Raw genomic sequence first — 16,372 nt, 5'->3', positions numbered from 1 at the left:
ATGACCTGAGCCGAAGGCAGCTGCTCAACCAACTGAGCCACCCAGGCGTCCCCCTATTTACTAATTTTTTAAAAGAGATTTTCTGTTGGGACACCTGGATGCTCAGTCCGTTAAGCTTCTGCCTTTGGCTCCGGTCATGATCCCGGAGTCCTGGGATCGAGCTCCACATTAGGCTCCTGCTTGGCAGGGACTCTGCTCCCTCGGCCTTCTGTTCCTGGAGTTGGCGTCCATTCTCCCTCTCTTTCACTCTTGTTCTGTATCAAATAAATAAATAAAATTTTAAAAAAGAAATTTAGGGGCACCTGGGTGGCTCTGTCATTAAGCATCTACCTTCAGCTGAGGCCATGGTCCTGGGCTCCTGGGATCAAGCCCAATATCAGGCTCCCTCGCTCAGCGGGAGTCTGCTGCTCTCTCTGCTTGTGCACACTCTCTCTCTCTCTCTGTCAAATAAATAAATAAAATATTTTAAAGAACAGACAGAGGGAGAGGGACAAGCAGGCTGTCTGCTAAGCAGGGAGCCTGATGTAGGGCTTGGTCTCAGAACCCCAGGACCATGGCCTGAACCGAAGTCAGATGCTTAACCAACTGAGCCAGCCAGGTGCCCCTCTTTACTTATTTTTAAAGATTATATTTTATTTATTTCAGAGAGAGAGAGCGCGTGCGCATACATGAGTTGGGTGGAGGGGCAGAGGGAGCAGGAGAAGCAGACTCCCTGCTGAGCAGGGAGCCCAACATGGGGCTCGATCCCAGGTGCCTGAGATCATGTCCTGAGCAGAAGGCAGATGCTTAACCCACTGAGCCACCCAGGCGTCCCCAAACTCTGCTATTCTAAAACATACAAGAAGTTTGTCATAATTTTACAATGAATCTGTATCCCACTTAGATTTAATATCTTTGAAATTTTACCATATTTGCTTTGTATCTCTATATCTATCCCTTGTTCTTTTCCTGTATCTATTTGAAGATAAGTTGGGGACAACTTGGTACTTCACCCCTAAATCCTTCCGTCAGAGCTGTCGTGGCTAGCTGTCAGGATACAAACTTAAGATGGGTTTACGTAATTGATTAAGAAAATCCTGCCGCCCGAAGGCTGCTGTTCCTGGGATACCTTAGGTGTGTGTACTATTATAGTTTACAGGTAGTTTTCAAGTTCATTGTTCCCGGTGAACACAAGTTGTGATGTAAAGTAGGCAGGACAGGGGCACCTGGCTGGCTCCCTGGGTAGCCTGTGACTCTTGATCTCGGGGTTGTGAGTTCGAGCTCATGGTGAGAGTAGAGTTTACTTAGAAAAATTACATTTAAAAAAAGAATAATAAAGTAGGTGAGACAGATAGTTTCTGTATTTATGGATAACACAGAGTCTTAACCAGCGTTAAGGCAGGAATACTAGTGATGGGAATAGAGTCTGTTCTCCGTTTGCTCTGGCAAATTCTCACAGAGACTCTGTGTCCCCTCGGGGCAGCTCATCCCCTCCCTCACCGCAGCCGCACGTTAGGTCCGTGGCTCTTTGTGATGGGGAGGAGGAAGCGAAAATGAAAACCCATTTCTTTCTGCTAAGAGAACATAATTATTTACATTCTTTGTTGGTAGGTGATTCCAACATGGAATATTTCACCCATTAAGAAGGCCAATGAAATTAAGGTAAACTTGGAAGAGGTAATTCCTGTTCTTTTCCAGAAAGACTTCATCAATTTTGAAACCCATACCTCCTTTCTGTTGATTACTTTCGGGGGGTCTGTCTTCTCGTTTTAATTTGGCCTGGTCTGCGCGCCGCCGCTCTCCGGTTCCGCTGCCGCGCGGGGTCTCTGTGCCTCCTCCCGCTGGCTCTGGCCGCGCTTCGCGCTACGGCTGTTTTCTTCCTGCCCGCTCCTCCTCCTCCTCCTCCTCCTCCGACACCTACGGTTTGTGTCTCCCGTGACTTCAGTTCTTTCTGTGATTGTCTTACGTAGCCGCCTCAGTTTGTGGACATCCAGCTGGAGGAGGACGACTCGTCCGACGAGGAGTACCAGCCGGACGACGAGGAGGAGGACGAGACGGCCGAGGAGGTCAGTGTCCGCTTGTGAGCGTCGGGCGCGCGCTCGGGCCGACGGGGCTCCGGAGGCTTCCTTAGCGTCGCGCCCTGCTCCGTAGACAGGAGCGCGACGCGGTTCTCCTTCCTGCTCGTTTCTTCCCCTAAAACCGGCTGAGGGCTGTGTTCTCCTCCTGGTTTCCCGTGCTGATCTCCTGTTTCGCATCGTGAACTGGAACCCACGTGGAACCCACAGAACTGTGCCCCGCTCAAACACTGAAGAATACCGCCTACGTCATCACGAGGCCAGTGGTCCTGAAGGGCCCCCCAAAGGCCTTAACACAGTGTAGCCAGCGCGTCCCTTGTGCTTGCTTTATAGTTCTGTCGCCTGGGGACGCAGCGCGACACCCCCAGTCCAGTTTTGTTCTGGTTCTGAACCTCACGAGGTGCACACTTGTGTCTGGCTTTTTTGTTCTCTTTGTTTCTCATTATTATTCCTTTGTGGTTCGTCGATACTCTTGCTTATGGGCTGCCCTTTGCTCATTTTCACCGTTGGGTGATACTCTGTTTCTTAGTGTATTTGACTTGTTGTAAAAGGATTTTAGACCATTGCCTTGCTTCTTTTTAAAAAAAATTATTTATTTTTTGACAGACAGAGATCACAAGTAGGTAGAGAGGTGGGTGGCGGCAGGAGGAAGCAGGCTCCCCACGGAGCAGAGAGCCCGATGCGGGCTCGATCCCAGGACCCTGAGATCATGACCTGAGCTGAAGGCAGAGGCTTAACCCACGGAGCCACCCAGGCGCCCCTGTCTTGCGGTTCTGATGAGGAGGAGGACAGTCTGATCTCTGTGCTCCCCTCACAGTGTTAAACTTCTATTTAACTTTTATTTTCTCTTACTAAATGGGTTCATTTTCTTGGATATATCAGACTCAGAGGGATGAGGCACGGTCAGGGATGGAAACCTGAACCGGATTTGTGTTTTAGAGTTTGTTGGAAAGTGATGTGGAGAGCACCGCCTCGTCTCCACGGGGCGCGAAGAAGTCCCGGTTGAGGCCGTCTTCCGAGATGACGGAGACGGATGAGGAGGCCGGCGTGCTGTCAGAGGTGAGTCTGCGTGGTGCAGGGGAGGTGGGGGATGGGGGGACGGAGCAGGCTGGCCGTGCCTGGTGAGGCCGAGCTGCCGGGATTCAAGATCACTCTTCATGCCGGCATCTTTCGGGTCCTCGTGGCTGGTTCTGACCGTCCAGGTTTTAAAGTCCTTTAAGTTGGGGTGCCTGGGTGGCCCATTCATGGAAGCGCCTGACTCTTGCTTTCAGCTCAAGTCGTGATGTCAGGGATGTGAGTTCGAGGCGGTGTCAGGCTCTGCGCGGAGCACTGAGTCCGCTTGAGAGTCTCTCCCCCGCCCCTCCCGCTGCTAATGCGTGTTCTCATGTGCTCTCAGTAAATAAGTAAGTTAAATTAAAACAAGACAAAGTCCTTTAAGTGAGTGAACAGTTGGCAGGAAAAGTGGGACTCGTTGAAGGGAGAGCACTTTTCTACGTTCTCACTGGGGGGCCCAGATGAGTGACGAGTGGCTTCTTTTCTGCCTTTGTTGTCTTTTTCTTTTCTTTTTTTTTTTTTTAAGATTGTATTTATTTATTTGACAGAGACAGAGTGAGAGAGGAAACACAAGGAGGGGGAGAGGGAGAAGGAGGAGCCCGATGTGGGGCTTGATCCTAGGACTGTGGGATCATGACCTGAGCCGAAGGCAGACACTTAACGGCTAAGCCCCCCAGGTGCCCCCCACACTCTGTCATCTTTTTTAATATTGTCCTGAAGCCAATTTTACTAGATCTCTCTCTCTCTCGGTAACCTAAGTAGCATCCTGTTGGCTACATTGGAAAGAAGATAGAACCTAATGAGATGAATGTACTTGCCTGTGCCTTGTTTTTCTGGAGCTCTGTCTGTGCAGGGAGAGGAGGAGGAAGAGTCCTGATATAGGAAAGACGTGCCCTTGTCTCCCCGCTGTGTTGTTTTTTGTTTTGTTTTGTTTTTTTCCTTTTTTCCTCCTCCTCTGTCTCCTCTCCTCCCTCCTTCCCTTTCGTTTTTTAACCCAGATGCCTCTTGTGATCAGGCCGAGAAAGTCAGCGCACCTGCCGTCAGGCACATCAGTGCTGAAGTGGTGCCCATGGGGCCCCCGCCGCCCCCAAAGCCCAAGCAGAGCAGGGACAGTACTTTCATGGAGAAGCTGCACGCCGTGGACGAGGAGCTGGCTTCCAGTCCCGTCTGCATGGACTCCTTCCAGGTAAACAGCGCCACTGCCTCCCTGCGCAGGTCGCACGGGGCGGCGTCGCTGCTCAGGCTGGGAAGGGAGACGGGCAGACGTGACGTGGGGCAGACAAGTGAGCGTCCGCAGGGCAGGTCCTGGGTGCTGTTTGGTTTGTGCGGTTGTGTTTGCAGCCCTGCAACTCCGTGGACAGCCTTTGAAAATGTGGCACAGGGGAACAGCCTGCATCGGGTCCCCTGGAGCGTAGCCTCTGCTGCGGCTGCTTTGTCACTCCTGGCTGCTTCCGTGTACACGTGCTTGTTGACCTGCGTCCCTTTATAGCATGTTGCGGTCTAGACAAGTGAGAACTGACTTTCTAAAAATGAGGATGTTCCGTTATGAGGATGTTGTAGTATCTAATCTAGTAAAGGCTCTTACATTTTACCAGTTGTCCCAGTAGTGCTTTTTGTAGAAAAAGAAACATTTTCCCCTGTTCCGGGACCCAGTCCAGGACCACACTTAAGGTCTTGTCTCCTAGCATGTTTGTTGTTGTTGTTGTTTGTTTTTAAGTAGTTTCTGCGCCCAGGGTGGGGCTCCAGCTCAGGACCCGAGATCAAGAGTCCCACGCTCTCCTGCGTGAACCGGCCTGGCGCCCTTGTGGCGTCCTTGAATCTGGAACAGTTTCTCAGTATTTGTCTTTCATAACCTCGACATTTTTGATCTGTATAGACTGCTCTTTTACAGAGTGTTTCTCAGCTTAGGTTTTTCTGGTATTCATAGTTAGACTCCGGTGACATCCTCACAGACACCCTGGAATCGACACATCCTTTCCCGTGCATCAAATCAGGAGGCATGTGGCACCTGTTGTGTGAATTGGGATCTCATGGTTATGGTGGTGCCTGCTTGATTTCCTCATCGTGATGCTATTTTTCCTTGTTAAATTCACTAATATGTATCTTAGGGGGATATCCTTTGAGGCCAGACATCTTTCTGCCCACCAGTTTTAGCATTCATTGCTTGTTCTTGCTTGAAAAGTCGCGACTCTGGTCACTGTCAGCTGCTGACTTTCTGAATCCCAGTTAGGCAATTTGTTTCAATGTTTTGGGGTTTCTCCACCAGTCTTGTAGGTTAATGAAAAATAGGTCTGTCTGAAAATTTAAAAAGAGAATGGTGAGTGGAACACTTCGAAAGGGTCATTTAACCTAATCACTGCTTTGGGGTGTGTAATAGTGTTTGGGGGGTCACAGTGTTTTGTACAACCATTTATACGTACACGTCTCAAATGATGGAAGTTGGGGAATAGCAGTGTACAAGAGAGCGGTCTTTCCTCTCGGAGGCTGTAGTCTGTTGGAGAGAGAGAGGCGCCACAAACGTGATCTCCAGTAGCGCTCAGTGCCACGAGCTAAATGAGAGCCGAGAAGTCGGGCAGCGCCCCCCACGGTGCTTCCCTGGAAATCCAGCAGCAGCTCCTGGGCGCGCCCGGCTGGCTCAGTCAGTGGAGCATCTGACTCTTGGTCTCGGGGTTGTGAGTTCGAGCCCCATGTCGGGTAGAGATTATTTAAAAATAAAATCTTTAAAAAAAAAAAAAAAAAAAGGCTTTCTGAGGAGGTGACATTTAAGCTGAGATCTGAATGAGAAGGAGCCGTGCATCTAAACGGTCTGGGAAAAGTGTCCCGTACAGAGGAGACAGCGCATTCAGCGTCCCTGACGTGGGAACAGCTTTGATGTGTGGCAGACACAGGAACAAGCTGACGCCCGGGGGCCGTGGAGGACAGGAGTAGCGGTAAGGACAGAGAGCCGGGCAGGGGCTAGGTCATGAGGGTCTTAGGAACACAATAAGGAGTTTATATTTTATTTTCACATTTGAAAAGCTTTGTATGATAGTTTCTGATTGACATTAAACACTTCGCTGTGGTTGCGGTGTGGGCAGGACTCTGGAAGAGAGCGAGGGAGGAAACCCAGGAGTCTGTTAGGAGGTGGCTGCAGGCATCCAGGGAGGACTTCCTAACGTCCCTCTCCAAATCCCAGCTGCTGCTTTTTTGGGGGCAGAAATCTATAGGCTTATCCTGTAATTCACGTGGAAATGCAAGGGACCCAGAATAGCTAAAACAATCTTGAAAAAACAAGTCGGAGGTCTATGCTTCCTGTAAAATTTATTACCGAGTCCTAGTAGCGGCGAACACAGGTTGGTACTGGCAGAAGAACAGTCCTGTGGATCAGTGGCATAGAGTCAAGGGTCCAGAAGTAAATCCTTACGTTCACGGCCGACTGATTTTGGACTCGCATGCCACGACCAGTCATGGTGCCACAGTAGTCTTTTCGGCAGACGGTGCCGGGGCAGCTGGGACGCCGCGTCCGGAAGTATAAAGTACCTGTGCCTCCTGCCAGTTACAGAACTTAATGCAGAACGGGTCATTGACCTAAGGATGAGGGCTCGAAGTAGAAAACTCTTAGAGGAAAGCAAAGGACGACGGGCTTTGTTTCTGTAATATATGATGACACTTATGACCCAGTAATGAAAAGACAACCCATTCGGAAGAGGGCAGAGTCTGTGCGGAGCTCGTTCTCTGAAGAAGACACACACCGGGCCGCGAGCGCGCGGAAGCATGCCCACCCTCGGTGCCGGGAATTGCACGTGGGAAGTGCGAGGTAGCAGTTCCCCCCGCTAGGCTGGTTATTAGGAAAAGGGTGGAGAACAGCGGTGTTGGCAGGGATGTGGAGGAACGGAGGGCCTCCCGCGATGCCGCTGGGGCTGCGGAACCCGTAGGTCGGTGGTTCCGCAGAGATACTGCGGCTCCCGTGTGGCTCCAGTGGAATGCGAAACGTATGTCCAGGCCACAGCAGGTGCACAGGTGTTCTTGGTGGCACTCCGCACATAAGCTTTCCCGAAGTGGAAACAGCACGGGCTTCCCGCACCGAAGTGTGGAAGGGGTGTCGTCCGCAGTGAGGAGGAGTGCGGTGCGGGAGTGCGGTGCGGACGCCCGCTGCGTGCGGATGAACCGAAAGCGTCAGGCTAAGTAAAGAGCCAGAGACAAAAGGCCACATCCTGTAGGAGTCCCCGTGTGTAACGTCCAGCCTGAGCAGACCCGCAGACAGCCGGGAGGCGAGTGCTGGTCGGGGGCGGGGAGGGAGCGAACGCCAGCAGGGTTGGGGTACGGAGAAATGTCCTGGAGTTGGATACTGGTGATGGCCCCCAGCTCTGTGGGTACAGCAAGATGCACTCCTCCATACGCTTCAGAAGTATGAATTTGATGGTAAATCGTGTCTTGGAAAAGAATTGTGTCTTGGAAAAGCTGCTCTAGACGTTTCTGAGAGGTCGGTTTGAAAACTGACATCACTGTCCTTAAAGTCTCTCAAAGAATTAGAAACCCAAATTGTTGAGGGGAGACCTCGTGATTTAAGGCAGGGAGGAAAGGGTGCAGGTCCGAGGAGGTTTGGCGAGTCGGGAAGCCCCAGGCGCGGAGTGACATGTGTTATCCCTTCTTTGTCGGCAAGCCCATGGACGACAGCCTCATTGCGTTCCGAACCCGCTCTAAGATGCCTCTGAAAGACGTTCCCCTGGGGCAGCTAGAGGCAGAGCTCCGGGCTCCAGACATCACCCCAGACATGTATGACCCCAATACCGCAGACGACGAGGACTGGAAGGTGTGGCTGGGGGGGCTCATGAACGATGATGTGGGAAACGAGGGTAAGTGGGGTCTGGGCATTTTCTACCTGCTCTGTCCGCTATCTCTGTGGTGACATTTTCATTAGCCAGCAGCATAGAGGAAGGGGGTGTTCTCGGTTCCCTGAGTTTAATTTATGTCACTCGGAATTTGCTGTAAATCAGTAGTTAAGTGCCCTTCCCTTTGGGGCACATGTCCTCTTCGAGGACAGTTGGCACATGTCCCGTTAGTTTCCAGTGTGCGACACATGACTCGAGAAGTCACCCCACAGCGCAGCCCTGGTCCTCAGCACCTGTCGCTATCACAGGATCACTGGCTCTTGTCCTTTTGGGGTGCTGCTCACAAGCCCCTTGGGGAGTCTCTGGGATGCGAAGGATCGTCCCTGACAGGTAAAAGCTGAAGTGATTTTGTCTGTGGTTCCTGAGCACGCAGGGACCACTCGGAGATGCACGCTCGTTAGGGTTCTCCTAACGCCCGTGCCACCGCCAGGCCCAATGCGAGTTGCCTGGAGCCGGACCGGGACCGGGGCCGGGCAGGAGAGCCCCCTGTCGCAGGGCCTCGTTCCATCCCCGGAGCCGTTGTCTGTGCTCCTTTCTGTCTGTCGATTCCATCCTCACGCCTGTGGTTTTCCTGTGGTCCTGGGCGCACCGTCGAGGTCCTGCTCTGTCTCAGCGTCAGGATTCAGAGCCATAGGCTGCTCCTCACAGTCCAGAGGGACAGCTCACGGGGGCTGGGCTCCATCACAAGCCCGCGGTCTCGGTGCCGCACGTGCTGCCCCGGACGCTGTGGGCGTGCGGTGCTGCGGTGCGCGGCGGCTGCGGGGCATCGTGGTGCGGAAGCTGCAATGGCGTCTCCAGAAGCGATGGCCTTTCCAGAAGCGATGGCCTTTCCAGAAGTGATGGCGTTTCCAGAAGCGGGGCAGACAGGAGACACTCCTCGCTCAGGCAGGAGCAGCGTTGGCTTCTTCCTGCTGCAGCCTGTGTGGTGTCGGGCTGCGACTCAGACTCCCCACTTCCGTTTAGTGACAGAAACCGTAGGACGGTTGTCGTCGGGGATCTGGTGTGTATTTAGTGGGAATTGGGCCTCATTTGATGCCATAAACTTCTGTAGATTTGCATGATGTGAGGGATTGTCTCTGTTTATAGTCATTTCAGGTGATGTCACGTTCTATTGATGGAATCGGGGAAATTTTGTTCTTTATCCTTTTTGACTTTTCAGCGGAGAGTGACCAGAATGTTCTTTTCAGCTGTGTTGTGGAAGACGCACACGTTCTTAAACACTCGAATCGCGTGCAAGCAGAGCACATCCTTACTCTTTTTCCAGTCGTCTAAGAACAGCCACGTATGATTCGCAGGTGGGGAAGAGTCACGCTTTAAGATAAACGAGAGGAGGTCTGGTTCCCGTGCAGAGAGATGGAGTGAGTGTCCGCGCAGGTCAGGCAGGAGGGAGTCAGCAGAAGTGAAAGAAGCAGAGTGAGTCTTGAATCTCTATCACGGAGCTTTTCCTTACGTGATCTGTGGCTCGGCAAGTGTTGGCTGCTCTCCTTTCACGAGACGGTGCTAAGGTCACCAGACAGAAGGAGCGTAATCATCACGGCATAGATTAAAATGCTCACGAACGGTGCCTGGTCCAATGTTAGATGCACAGAGCAAGTCGTATGAATGAAGGTGAGCAAACCTCGACTGTGGCGGTGGCATGAATGCTGTTGCAGCGTTTGGCGAGAGGGAGACCATGTTCCAGCAGAGGGGGGCTCGGAGACCACTCCGCGGGAGGCGGGAATGGAGCGGGGCCTCGGAAGGATGTTGGGCAGCAGTGCCGGTGAGGAGAGGAGGTGCCAGGAGAGCACATGTCCTCCGAGGAGTCTTCTAGTCCCTGCACTGTAACTACGGGAACAACACAGTGGGGAGAAATCACACCGGAATAAAGGGAACTGTGACAGCCCCTCCCCACCATGATGGTTTCGCGATCCAGAGGGATTGCAGGTGTTTTTCAGGATTTATAAATCTCTTGATGTTTGCTTATCGACACTGCCTTTTTCTACCAACCGACCCACGTTCCATGACACCAAGGCTGAGTCTCTGCAGAAGGCCGTGACCAGGACAGATGTGGTTCTGTCCATTTCACAGAAATCTTCGAGAATTTTGTTGCATGGCCCCATGTTGCCAAATCAGTTTATTATGCTGCTAGAATTCGAGTCCAGCTTACTGCCCTCGGACGGTGTGCGGTTCAAGGAAGGCTCCGGGACAGAAAGCCTTTGTGGAATGGGTGTGACCCTTCGTCAGCACGCTCTGCCTCCTTTTGTCCTTAGACCCAAGCTAAAACACAGTAGTGGCCAGAACAAAGGCAGGTCCTCACGGCTTTATCCGTGATGGCAGCAGCTCGTCCCCTGATTTTCCCTGATTCCCACCGGCTTGGCTGAAAGAGCCGAGATGGTGGCCGTTGAGGAGGAAAGGCCAGGCAGGGCCTTGGGTGTCAGGCGTTTGGGAGCCCGAGGCAGTGCTGCTCCTGGCCTTGTCCCCAAGAGCCTGAATCACGGTCGTGTGTGTGTGGCGTGCCGGCTTGTCATGGTCACAGGCACGGGTTCCAGGCCTCACCTGTCGCTGAGTCAGAGTCCTTGGTGGCTGTGACATAGGGATCCCGTCCTGCTGCCCCCTAAATACCGGAAGCTGCCGGCCTGGGAGGCGTGAGCGCGTGCGGTCAGGGTGGACTGCGCAAGTGCGGTGACGGCTTGTGGGGCTGGTGGGGAGGGGGACAGTCCTCCTGTAAAACTCCGTATTTGCTGCTGTTGTTCACGTGTCAGGACAGAAGAATGGAAGAGTAGGAAGGTGTGGACCGTCCTACCTACCGGCTGACCTTACTGAGTGCTGCGGAGAGCGAATAGTGCCACGCAGACAGCCAGAGCCGCGGGCCAGCCATCTGTGGTCTCTCCTGTTGCCCGCGTGGCTCTTCCTGCGTGTTCTCCTGCCGTGGGATCTGCATGCTACTAAAAATGAGAATCTGGAAGCGCACAGCAAGCAGAGCTCAGCGGGGCGGGGTGGGGGAGCCGACCTTGTCCATCAGTCAGGGGTGACACGGCAGGTGCCACCACCAAGGAGGTAAAAGCTAAGAACTCAGAAGAGACCTTCCTGAATGACTCTCCCACGTGTGTGGCAAACAGGTGCTCCGAGAATAAGGGCCGACCCACGTGTGTGGTGTGGGCAGAAGCTGTCTGCTGTGGTTCTTGCACACGAACAGATGGAGCTCCGAACCCAGGCACGCTCCCCTCGGCGCGTCTGTGCAGAGCTTGCTGTGAAGATGCCGACGTCCAGGGTGCTGTAGGGACGGGGGAGACAGGGTTCCTTTCGTGAGGGTTTGAAGAACCTTATGGGGAGCATAAATGCACAAATGGATGAAAAAGACTGACATTTAAATAGTTGCATTATACACGGTGCAAATTAACATAACTTGAGTATAAATGTGCAGTGAAGACATCAGGGTAGTTAGGGGCTAAACTGTACAGAAATCCCAGTGACTATGAATCAAAATTGGGTGTATATATTTTTATTTTTAATGAAAGATATTAATTTATTACCAAAAAAGGAAATAATATGGAAGGATCCAGAGAGGAGAGTACATTAATGCTTCGTAGTGATTTGCTGTGTATTTAGACAAGTACGTACTCACCTCAGTACTTTTGTCCTGAGAGGAACGGTGTGTGCGCATTGTTCTGTGTCTGCAACCTGCTTCTTTGACTTAACGATGGAATTCAGTTTTCCACTGTGACACATAGAGACTATGTCTCTTGCGAACTATGTATGCTACATAGTAGCGAGGAATTTAGTTATTTCCGTGTGGCAGAGGTTTTTTTCCTTCTATTTTTTTTTTAAGGATTTTTATTAATTTATTTGAGAGTGCGCGCGCGCGCACAAGAAGGGGGAGGGGCAGAGAAAAAGCAGGCCCCCTGCTGAGCGGTGTGCCTGATGCGGGACTCGATGCAACGACAAGAGAAGGCAGACCTGAGCCGAAGGCAGACGCTTCACCAGCTGAGCCGCCCAGGCGCCCGTTTCCTGTTTTATTTCAGCCCCTCGGTTGTCCTCGCCCCATTCCAGGCTCTCAGGTGCCGCCTGTCGCCAGGAGCTGCCGTGACTGAGCCAGGCGTGCACAGGACATTTCCGACAGCCTGGAATGTTCCTCCAGACAGCACTTGCCTAGAGTTGTCCGGGAACTTCATAACGTAGACCACCTGATAATGTAACAATTCTGTAATTCAGTGACCCCCTCACAGTTTTCACCGACGAGTCATCGCACCAGCGTTAGAGAAACGGCCCTCGTTCTGGGCCGTGACGTGACAAGTGTTCAGTACTTTGGTGTGTTCTTAGTCACTTCTGAGTCTCACCGGAGGGAGGGAGGAGGAGGGAGGCACCTCCCATGCTGAGGGTTGCCACGTTTGTTTCGGCTCGGTTGTGCGCGGTCCTGCACGTGCACGTTTTACACGCGTCCTGTTTCAGGCTCCGGCGCCAGAATTCGAGCCCTTCCCAAGTTGTAGGGAGCTAGGGTCCCCTTTCCTTCACCGTCCGCCCCTTTGTACACGGTTTTCCAGCAGCGTTTTTGCGAGGTGCACCAGGGCAGGTGGGGCCACCGAGGTAAATGACGTGTTCAGTTCTCCGGCTCCTGCGGTGTTTCGGCAGACTTACGTCTTCTCTGCAGGAAGGAGAGAACTTGGCTTACGGGCGACACTGGGTGGGAGGTGTCCGCTGTGGGCAACGAGCTGGGCGAGCACACTGGGGAGAAGAAGTTCTTTAAAAACTTTAGTGGAACAGTCTTAGCTGAAAATCTGACATTTTCATCCGAGGAGTTCCGAGCGGGGAGTAAGTGTCCGAAGTCCTTGTTTCCTAGACGAGGCCGATGACGATGACGACCCCGAGTATAACTTCCTGGAGGACCTGGACGAGCCCGACACGGAGGACTTCCGCACCGACCGCGCCGTGAGGATCACTAGTGAGTCCGCTCCCGCGAGGCCATCTCTTCACCCCCCGCATCTGCCGAGCCTACCGGGCGGACTGTGCAGGCCGACGCCGCAGCCCCTCCGAGGGGGACACCGAGGCTTGTCGTACCGTTTCTTTGTGTAGCTCTTTAGATTTACGCCTGTGTCTCAGAGCCTGTTCGTCGTCCAAGTACGGCTCCGAGTCCTGCCCTGAGTCTGGGCTCTGGCGGGGGTCGCATCTGTGATCCCAGAATGAATCGGGCATGGCCTGCACCCCATGGGGCCTCAGCCCGAGTAGGGGAGACAGACGGAGTTACGTTGCAAAGTGATAGGGGCTGCGATGGCTTGTGCGTAAGGTGCCCAGTGGCCTAAAAGAGGGTTTAATCTCCCAGTGGATGGTGGACGTAGGGTGGGTGGGCTGGGGAAGGACTCACATGACGAGGTGTTTTATCTCCGCTTTGAAGGAGGAGGAAGAAAATTGGAGGGAGGGGCGCCTGGCTGGCTCCGTCGGTAGACCATGTGACTCTTGATCTCGGGGTTGTGAGTTTGAGCCCCACATTGGGTGTAGAGATGACTTAAAAATAAAATCCTTGAAAGACACGAAATTTGAGGTGAACGGAGACTGGTGGATGTTACAGGTAGGTAGAAGAGACCCAGCGAGCGCAGACGTGCAGGAGAACATTATCGCGCTTGGAAAAGGGTGAGTCGCTCGGTTATAGAGCTGGGAGGGTGCGGGGGTGCGGAAGCCGGCAGTGTTGAGATCCCGGAGAGCCTTGAATTTGAGTTTTCATCTGTCAAAAAGAGCTCAGAGCTTTTGAAAGGAGATTAATAGGAACTAATGTGAATTTTGGCAATACTGCGTTGGTTTAACAGCACTTTAACGTACCCATTTGATGAGTAAAGAGAGCAAGATTGGAATCATGGAGCACAGCTCGGTGACTTGACTTGGTTCAAGTTATTTTTTAAAAAATTACTTTACTGGCTATGTTGTCAATGGTAGAAAATACACATTTCAGAAAGTATTAATTTTTTAAACATTTTATTTATCTAAGACAGAGCACTCACACATGAGCGTGGGGGAGCAGCAGAGGGAGAAGGACAAGTAGACCCTCCACTGAGCAGGGAGCCCAATGGGGGGCTTGATCCCAGGACCCTGAGATCATGACCTGAGCCGAAGGCAGAGGCTTAACCCACTGAGCACCCTGGCACCCCAGGCGGCACTGGCTTTCATCGAGCGTGTGCGTGAGCCTGAGCTGCACTGTTACACGCAGCACGTGAGGCCGAGCTTTGGGCTCTTGAGCAGGTCGTGGGGGAAGCTTTACCGGCGCCCAGACGCGCGGTGCGGACAGACTCTGCAAGCTCGATCCCCTGGGACCGTCATTCTAGTTTGTTGCTTCGTTTCCTCTTTGGTCTTCTTTTTGGAATGAGAATGCCTTTTCTTCTATGAAGGTTTTCCCTTATTTGCTGTGTTGGGACGATTTGGGTTAGAGGAAGTGTTGAAGGGATTCAGTGTACGACGAAAAGATTTTGAGGATTTCGGCTGTGTGAAAGCGGTGCAGGGTCTAGGGAGTCTGAACACCCCCAAGTCTAGCGTCGGAAGCCGAGGGAAGGTGCTTTGCCGGGGCACCTGCTCCACCAATGCTGGTGTTGCAGCGTCCGCGCTGGAAGCGGGGAGGTCGGCCCTCTCTGGGCTTGGCTCCCAGCCTGGAGTGCACTTGCCTTCCCTGTCTGTGTGTCTGTCTCTTTCTTCACGTTACACAGAGCTGCTCAGGAAGACTGTCGCCAGTTAGCACGGTTTTTGCACTCCACACTGGATGATGTGTTCTTCTAGTGCCCGCCTCTCTCCCGGTTGCTCAGGCCCTGTCTGTCCTGTCTATCCTGTCCGTCTTCCCCCAGCCTGCAAGCTTCTTGGGGCGTTCGTGCTGATGCAGCCCGTGGTCGGGATTTGGCCAGGCAGATAGGGACCTTTTCTGGGTCGCCTGACTGAAGGGCCATCCTTGTCATAGGGGTCCGTGATGGTACGTAAGAACTGGGACGGAATTCCAGTTTTGTTCCCGCCCCTCGTCCTCTCATGTCTGGTGTCACTATTATTGGTCCTGAGAGAGACTTACACTTAGAGATTTTATTTATTTTTATTTATTCATCGGGGGGGGGGGAGAGCGAGCACAGGCAGACAGAATGGCAGGCAGAGGCAGAGGGAGAAGCAGGCTCCCCGCCGAGCAAGGAGCCCGATGTGGGACTCGATCCCAGGACACTGGGATCATGACCTGAGCCGAAGGCAGCTGCTTAACCAACTGAGCCACCTACACTTAGGTGGGTCACAAAAAAAAGCATAGAAACTCAAGAGTTTGGAAATCTTCCTGGGGTCATGTGTTTTTCTCCCGCTTGAGAATTTGTGTGCAGCTTTTCTGTGTCTGGGTGACCTCCAGTGCCGGGGCCTCCTCAGTCCCGAGGGCGGCACGTCCTCATCGTGGAGCACCTCCTCAGCCGGCATTTCCCTTACTGAATCTGCGTGTACCTGTTACAGTCCTGCTTCTCCTTTGTTGCTGGAAAGTGTACTTTGCTTGCCAGTGTGCACAGTAAAAGGTGTTTCTTTTCCTGCGTGTTTATTTGCTGTGCCAAACATACAAGTTGCTTCAGTTTTCTAAATGCAGCAGTTCCCAGACCTCTCACTACCCCAGCCACCATCCTCTGGATTCTGGCCTTTGTTTTTTTACTTAAATTTAGTTAAGTAGGCTCCACGCTCAGTGTGGAACTCAGTGTGGGGCTTGCACTCACGACCCTGAGATCAAGACCTGAGCTGGGATTAAGTCGGTCCCTAATTGACTGAGCCAGCCGGGAGCCCCTGGCCTTTAGTTTTTGAGAAGCTTTTCTCCCAATACTTTATTCATTTATTTATTTTAAAAGATTTTTATTTGACAGAGAGAGATCACAAGCAGGCAGAGAGGCAGACAGAGAGAGGAGGAAGCAGGCTTCCCGCTGAGCAGAGAGCCCAATGCGGGGCTCCATCCCAGGACCCTGAGATCATGACCTGAGCCGAAAGCAGCGGCTTAACCCACTGAGCCACCCAGGCGCCCCCCCAATACGTTTTTAATGGAACTTCTAAAATTCATAACAAAGTTGAAAGCATTTTACCCTGAACGCCCACACCCCCCGTCTTCCTGGGGACTTGGGCTGCTTCAGAGCAGCTGTGTCACGCTGAACTTGAGGTCACCATAATAGATCTTTTTCAGACTTTTTTGAGCCATCTCACGTTTTTGTGCACTTAAACTGATTTTTAAAAAAATTCCTAACGTAAGAACGTAAGTTCTGGTCCGTTTGCTTGACCGCGCAGCTGTCCACCTGTCGCTCTGTCCAGTCTGTTAGTCTGCGTGGGTTTTCTCATGCATTTCCGAGTGGGCTGTAGAAGGAGGCGCAGAAGGAGTGGGCTGTAGAAGGAGGCTGTAGAGGGAGGCGCACCCCCTCCCAGACCTTCTGCATTTGCATATCA

General features: G+C 52.5%; 1 protein-coding gene across 9 annotated transcripts in view; it reads left to right on the top strand.

Annotated features, from left to right (window-relative positions):
* The window catches only part of GON4L (gon-4 like), a 65,833-nt gene that overhangs the window by 24,000 nt on the left and 25,461 nt on the right, over window positions 1-16,372 (top strand). For 7 of the 9 annotated variants that reach the window (XM_044266520.1, XM_044266519.1, XM_044266518.1 and 4 more), the window contains 6 exons: window positions 1,591-1,641; window positions 1,950-2,045; window positions 2,994-3,113; window positions 4,123-4,293; window positions 7,750-7,942; window positions 12,795-12,896. In XM_044266520.1, the coding sequence (XP_044122455.1) occupies window positions 1,591-1,641; window positions 1,950-2,045; window positions 2,994-3,113; window positions 4,123-4,293; window positions 7,750-7,942; window positions 12,795-12,896 (733 nt within the window). Of the gene's footprint in view, window positions 1-1,590; window positions 1,642-1,949; window positions 2,046-2,993; window positions 3,114-4,122; window positions 4,294-7,749; window positions 7,943-12,794; window positions 12,897-13,545; window positions 13,583-16,372 lie in introns of those variants that run through there. The other 2 variants (XM_044266523.1, XM_044266524.1) reach the window with 2 other exon arrangements.

This window comes from Neovison vison, chromosome 10 (assembly GCF_020171115.1).
Source record: "Neovison vison isolate M4711 chromosome 10, ASM_NN_V1, whole genome shotgun sequence".
NCBI lineage: Eukaryota > Metazoa > Chordata > Mammalia > Carnivora > Mustelidae > Neogale > Neogale vison.
This window is presented reverse-complemented; position numbering and strand designations above follow the sequence as displayed.